Raw genomic sequence first — 7,596 nt, 5'->3', positions numbered from 1 at the left:
ATGTTTTGCTGGCGAAATACATTTTAGGCAGAGACGTCTGCTTGGTCTTGTTAAATTGTTTTAAACCCCCCATTTCTGCAAATTCCCCCATCAGCAACAAACGGTTTGATAACTTCACACTTGCGATTGTACTTTTAAAATGTAACCTACGTATCTACAGAATAAATAATATTTAACTACTTCAGTAATGAATGAGAAATTTGGTCGGTCTAGCTTTTAGATAAGGTTCGTATTTGATATAATTTTATTATTTAATTAAGTATCTTATTGTAAATATGATTCTTATCCTCTATATTCTTGTCGAGTATAGTCCTTTAGAGCAAGCACTGTGTCAGAAGATTCTGCGGAATCGCTTTTCACTTTTCTGTAGATGTGAATTTATCAAACTGTGTGCGCTGTTGCCAAATACTGTAGGGGGTTAAGATGAATTAACAAGACAGAGCGGATGTCTATGCCTAAAATAGATAGGTTTAAATAGATAGATTAATGATAGCAATTAAATCAGACTTAATAGTTGGATTTTATTCTTTTCTTTTTATTTACTGTATGGACAGTCACATTATGCTTTCTCTATGTTATTTATCTCTCTATATATTCTCTAATTATGACTTGAATAAATCGCCTCACATCGGAGCGTGCTGGCGTGTTGGAAAAGCCAACGTTTACTGTGTCTATCGAGTAGCCTATATAAGTGCAAGTCGCTGGTTTATACACGCCGATTAATTAATTTTTAGATGAATTTTAAAGCATATTTTTTAGGCCTAAATATTCGTTTTAATTAATGGCCAGGTGTATTACGAAGTTGTTCTCTGCACGCTGTATCTGCATGGAGAGATTGTGTGTGTGTCCACGAAGAGTTTGTGTGTGTGTTTGTGACGTTATCTTCTCCTTCATACATGCTTCCAACCAACCAACCAACCAACCCTGGCCTCCAAACTCAGAAGCTAAGTTTCAAAGCCAATAACTGCTCCTCTGATCTGCTGGTTACGGCGGGGCGCCGACTGCTGATCAGCGTATAGTAACCTGTACAAGCCAAGCTCCTCCACAAACACAGTGTAAGATAATTATTTACACTAACCATTAAAATGTTTAGAATTTAATTAAACACAAATATATAAATTAGACTTTCTTTATACATAATATTTTTATTATACTGTATATAAACTCATGCTAGGGTACTTTTACTACGCTGAAGTACCATTTGAAGCTATTTATTCATTTCTTTTTTATTTGCTTACTGTACTTACTTACTTAATTACTTACTAACTAGAGAACGCTTCAGTAAAGAGCTCTAAAACAACGGTAATACGAATGACAATGGATTATTACAGAACGTGCGAGTTGACGCCCATGCACCAATCACTAACCATTAAAATGTTGTATTTGAATTAAAATGGCACTTATATATTCATGTTTAACTAAATTCTTAAAGCGTCGTGTTCACACATGGGTTTACTGCATAAACACTGTTTTTTGCATTGAGTTTAATCATGCAGCACTTTTAGTATTTATAGCAAAAGCAACCCAACAGTGTGATCAAAGTACCCGAAATAACGCTGAATTTATAGCAGAACCCAACGATATTTAAAGCACATAAACACAATAAAACAATATTGCATGGGTGCGTTGTAACAAAGTATCATCATAGGAGGAGAGAAGAAAATGAAGAATAAATACATATCAGTATTTACAGTTTAAGCTCGACACGTTTATGAGCTCCGTCGCTTGCTGTCAATGGGCGCCTAAGAGAGAGAACACGTTTTTGGCTTCAGTAGACACACAATACTTCAGACTGAAACACGACTGCCCCCTACAGGTAATGAAGGGCATTTTTACAGCTTGGGATCCCATTTCTCGAAACGTGCGTTTTTAATGGCCAGATCTGTATTAGAGCCTGCGTGTGTCCTTAAGCCTGTGTTTCGCCACATGGCTTAGGCTATGTGTCTTTAAGCCTGTGTTTCGCCATAGGGCGTATGCTTGGTGTAACAGGTATTGGAGCCTGTCTGTGTCCCTAAGCCTGTGTCTTGCCAGAGAGCCCATGTTTCACCCTATGTTTGAGTACTGTTTGGGTTTGTTGTTTCTTTGTTTGTTTTGTGTCATTATTTTTTATATCCTGTGACTGCCCTTATTAAAAGACTCTTTTTGTTTACAAAACCCCTCTGCGTTTATGCCTGCTCTTTCCGCCCACAGTGACAACATCCGCCATTACACCCCGATCACGACAGTTGTCTTATTTTGTCGTTGAAATTTAAAATTGTTTTCTCACTTGTAATCACTAATGCTCATTTTATACATAACTTAAAATAAACCTACCTAAACCAGGGGAAATGTCCCTGGAAGATAAGTGTAATCACATGTCAAGAAAAACTCAGGTTATCAAAACCAATCAAGGTAAAAAATCACGGGACTAGCTAGTTAGGCTAAGGGTTCTGTCACTCGCTCGATCAGATCAGTTTAAAAATGGTTCGCTGGTATAACCATAGCAAGAAACAGTATTGCTAAAGCATGTCAGCGAATTTTGACAATCAAAGAAGAAAAGTAACTGTAAAGTTAAGAATGTAGGGATAAAAAAGAGAAAGGCAAGATTCAGATGTTAGCCATGCTCATATTGAAGTGCATAAACTGTCATCTTGAATAAGCAGGGATAGTGCAATCTCTCTCTCTCTCTCTCTCTCTCTCTCTCTCTGCGCATGCGCTGGGTGTGAGAAAGCGCGTGGAAGACTGTTTGGCGTCTTGCCAGATTTTCTGAAAAAGCTTTCCGTTTTCTTTAACCCCCATTTCTTTCTTTCTTTATTTATTTATTTTTTATGTATTTATTTCCCCTTAATCATTATTTAGCGAATGCGTTTTAAAAGACATTTAGTTTAAAACTTTATAGTGAGAGAGAGAGCGGGGCACCATGGCCTCTGAGGCCGGTGGGGAAAGTTTGTCTCTCCGTAATGGTGTCAGGTGTGTCACGGACAATGGGGTACTGGTGGAGGACGTACTGTTAGCGGTGGGAGAGCAGGTCGGGTGCGACAACATCTACTCAGCCTCCCGGATGAACAAAGCGGTGGTGGTGTTTGTGAAAAAGACGAGCCTCGTGAGTGCGCTGATTAAGAGCGGAATAACCGTGAGAGGATCTGCGGTCCAGGTCACCCCCCTGTCGGCCCCCGTGACAAGAGTGGTGATCTCTAATGTGCCTCCGTTTATACAGGACGAGGTGATCATGAGGAAGCTGGCCCGATTCGGGAGGTTCGTCAGCCCCATGAGAGCCAGCCCGCTCGGGTGTAAGAGCTCCAGCGTAAGACACGTCCTGTCCTTCAGGAGACAGGTCCTGATGGTTTTAAACAACCAGGAAGGAACACTGAATGTAAACTTTAAGTGCAAAGCGGGGGACAGCAGCTACACCGTCTTCGCCACCACAGAGCCGCTGAGGTGCTTTGAGTGCGGGGACGTCGGACACAAGAGGCTGAGCTGTCCACACGGAGCCGCGCAGCCGGGGAGCTCGGGGGGGGGGCGACTCGGCCCGGAAACAGCAGCAGCAACGCGGGGACAGTCAGCCGGAAAACACCGAGGAGTCCAAGTCCGTCGCGGGCCTCAGCGACACACCCGAGCCAGCACTCATGGAGGTCAGTCATACACACACCGCCACCACAGAGACACACACCGCATCCGGCGATGACCCGAACATCGCCACTACTGTACACAGCGAGAGTAAACATCCCGACCCATGTAGAGTAGTCAGCACTGACCACGCCCCCAATGCTGACCACGCCCCCAACACCAGCACCGGAGAGGCACAGGAACCTCAAACCTGCACACCGACACCAAAAGAAAAAACCTCAATAAAACCAAGGAGAAAAAGAGACGAGACGACCATCACTGAACAGAGCAGCAAACGGAAAACCCGCAGCCAAACACTGAACACAACAACACAGGACACAGAAGAAGCAGGATGCAGCACCGCACACACACACACAGAACCACAAGGAGACAAAGAGGAACAAATAAACCAATTCTTACAGTTAACCGAAAAAGAAAAAAGACAAGTGATCAATAAACTATTCCCGGAAAACAAAAAAATTCAAAAAAATCTCACATCAGCAAACAGGACAAATTACACGGAAATAAATCAGACTATAAAAACATAACAGTGCGACACAAAATTTTAAAAGACCTTGGATTTGTTGGTGGGGTGAAGGGTCACGGGGTTTTCCTTAAAAAAAAAAAAAAAAAAAAAACCCGAATGTACATATGTTAATACTTTGTGTATGTATGTGTGTGCGTATGTGTATGTAAGTATGTATGTACACGTAATTGTATGTGTGTGTGTGTGTGTATGTATGTGTGTATATGTATATATATTTGTATATATAATTGTAAAACAGTAAATTTATCAATTTGTTATAATAAAGTGAGTTAAAATCCCTCTCTCTCTCTCTCTCTCTCTCTCTCTCTCTCTTTCTCTCTCTGTCATTTGTATCTGTACATATGGATGCATGAGTGTATGTGAATGATTGTATGTGAATCGTTAACATTATATTTACTTAAGTAACTTTTGAAAAAAAAATACTTCTATGAGTACTTTTTCCTGCACCATACTTTTTACTTTTACTTGAGTAACTTCATGAAGAAGAAACGTTACTCTTACATTCGGCTACACTCGACTTGTTACTTTTCCAACCATTTATTGGACACATTAGATATTTTTTGTTTTTGCCAGAGAAATGCAGCTGGTGGATGTACCACGTGACTGTTTCACCAATCAGATGTAGCAACAATAATCACTTGACTCCATTGGACCAATCAGCCGCAAAACCAATAACCGCATGGAGTTAAATGGCCACACAGAAGGCAGGGGTCGGGGGAGGGTTGTCTTCAGCAATGGTAGACAGTGAAGCAAACATGTCGCGGTTAGTTTAGCGGTTTTATTTAATGTTGCAATCTTAACATTTAATTAGAAAATAAAGCTAGATGCTTAAAAATATAAGTTTCTTACATTTGTTCTGCTGGACACAGTTCATGGTAAAGTGAGACCTCTTGTACATGTTCTAATGTTATTTGTTATCTGCTGAGGCATTTGCAGGGCAACTGAACATACAGTATATCTTACACAGGAAATAGTTTACACTGTTCAAACATCCATGTGTTACCTACAGTAGGTATTTATTTCAAAAGCTTTATATTGTTTTATATTGAGATTGGGACATTTGTATTTCTAATTCCTTAATTTGATATTTTGTACAGATTTTTCATTTTTTTTCCGTTTATTTTATTAATTTTATCTGCTTACATACTTTCTAAAAAAAATTAATCAGACGTTGTGATGAAACAGTTACTCAGTACTTGAGGAGGCTTTTCACCGAATACTTACTTGGGTGATATTTCAGATTACTACTTTTTACTTCTAGTTGAGTTTTACTGCACCATACTTTTTATTTTGAAGTACAGATACTTTTACTTGAGTAGATTTTTTGGCTACTCTACCCACCTCTGTTCAGAAGTAACACTCCTGTACTTTAGCACCATATGAACAGTCTACAAAGAACAGAAAGGACAAAGACAGGCTTTCATATACAGGCAAAGATGAGTTGAAACAACAGTAGAGTGTTTATGTTGAGACTGACTTTATTGATAGAAATCTTTACAGATTTTAATATTCTTTTGAAAAAGAAATCAAATCAAATAATCAATGAGGATATCAATAAGGATTATTAGAAGGTAATAATTGAAACAATCCTTTAAGCCAAGCTAACAAAGAAGACATTTTTGATTTGAATGATCTAATAGGTGAGATTCATTATATTAAATTTTCATTACATTTTTAGAATAAACTTTGCAGATTTTGAGGCCCCACCGAGGTTTTTGGCTGATTCAGTCACAGTTACATCTCCAGCAGTGTAAGTGACACCTTTGTAGGTTCCACTGGTTTTAAATTCCAGCACACCACCATTATGGCACGTAATCTTGACTTTGCCTTTGAAGGGGAGATCAACTGGAGCCTGGCCAAGTGTGATGTCCACATCCACGGTTTTACCTGGAAGGACTTTAACAAGAAATGAGTAAAGCTCCATTCTCTCTTCACTGATCTCTGAAGCATATGTACCATCAACACCAAGTTTGATATCATAGTTTGATTTTTTCTTTGTAATCAGTGGGATTCCTGAGTTCACTTCCAGGGTGTATGTCAACTCCAATTTTCCGGTAACTGACCAGAAGGATTTCTGTGTTATTTTTTGGGAGGTTTCAACTTTGTATTCTTGAGTTAGAGAAGTATCATTGTGGTAGGTCATGGATTTGATTTCCCTGACATTCACTTTGGGTATCACTTCCTTAAGTGTAGGATACTCAACATCTGTAAGCTTAGTAGACTTGATCGTGTTAATGAATATGAAGCCGAAGCAATCAATATCTGAACCTGAACGCCCTGTGATTCCCATGCAGATCCCAGAAGCAACATCAACTGGAACTTCTTGGTTCAACCCTTCACTTCTCTGCTTTACATAGAACTCCCTGGAGTGAGTTGTCTTGAATTTGATGGCACCCAGACGTGTTCCCCTTGAATTTGCCCATAGTGAAAGGGAGGTGAAATGCTCTCCATCTTCAAATATAAACTCTTTAACATCCCCAGCAGGTACACCAAACTGCTTGGACTGGCCATCAGTAAAGCAGACCTTTATGGCCTTCACTTGCCAGTCACCGAGCCACACCCAGATCTTTTGCAATGTGGATCCATTTTCAGTGCCATTAAAATTAAAGGGGTTTCCTCCATTCGCACCAACTGCAACTACATCTGCCAGGGCTGACATTATCTTAAGCTTAACCTTTAAAAAGAAAACAGACAATTGGTTGTATTAAGGTCATTTTTAATAATTATTCTTTTTTAAAATAAATAATCAAAAGCTACTGCCAATATTATTTTATGATTCAGATCATAGATAAATCATTAATTTATTCTTACTAATGGCCAATACGTTCTTTTGGAATAAAACCAGTCATTCATTCATAATATATGCAAATGCTTTACATAAAGTTAATTAACCTTAACTAAAATGAATAAATTACTTGTAACTTCTATCTCACACCACTACAAGGTAGATAGTACCAAAGTACCAATATATATTTTGGGTAGACCAGTATGGCCATCTTTAAACAAAATGGCCGCAGCAAAATTATGTCATCGCACGATTTAAGCCATAAATGAGACCTAAGTTGTGATTATAATCTATTCTTATTGGTAACCATAATTTAATTTTTTTTTAAAGATGTTAAAATTGCACCTAATCAATAAAAACCTCACACCAAGTAATAATAGAAAACATAAAAGAATGAATAGATTGCAATAAATTGTTTAATATTGCTACTGTATCTAACTAAATACATTTCCCTTGCAAACGACTTATAGATGTTTTTATTTATTAATTTATTTTGGATTAATAAATCAATTTAACTAATTAACGTTTTCATACATAGGAATTTTTGGCGATGAACATTGATATTCCACCATGTGCTGGCAATGGCAGGGACGAAAGCAAAGATTGCATGGAAGTCGACATATTCATGTAATTTCCATGATTAATCTCCTTGACACGTCAGTGCAGCCCTATACTTGGG

The 7,596-nt window shown here is 38.6% G+C and overlaps 1 protein-coding gene across 1 annotated transcript; it reads right to left on the bottom strand.

Annotated features, from left to right (window-relative positions):
- Positions 1-5,798: 5,798 nt before the first annotated feature.
- On the bottom strand, positions 5,799-6,800 carry LOC128520221 (aerolysin-like protein). Its single transcript, XM_053494367.1, has one exon. The coding sequence runs from the start codon at positions 6,789-6,791 to the stop codon at positions 5,799-5,801; it is 993 nt and encodes a 330-aa protein (XP_053350342.1). The 5' UTR covers positions 6,792-6,800.
- Positions 6,801-7,596: the final 796 nt, after the last annotated feature.

This window comes from Clarias gariepinus, chromosome 1 (genome assembly GCF_024256425.1).
Source record: "Clarias gariepinus isolate MV-2021 ecotype Netherlands chromosome 1, CGAR_prim_01v2, whole genome shotgun sequence".
NCBI classification, from domain to species: Eukaryota; Metazoa; Chordata; class Actinopteri; order Siluriformes; family Clariidae; genus Clarias; species Clarias gariepinus.
The sequence above is the reverse complement of the archived record's forward strand: the minus strand, read 5'-3'. Positions and strand labels throughout refer to the sequence as shown.

Excerpts from the sequence above, each read along its gene's own strand:
- LOC128520221 (XM_053494367.1), bottom strand. The coding sequence starts at position 6,791 with ATGTCAGCCCTGGCAGATGTAGTTGCAGTTGGTGCGAATGGAGGAAAC.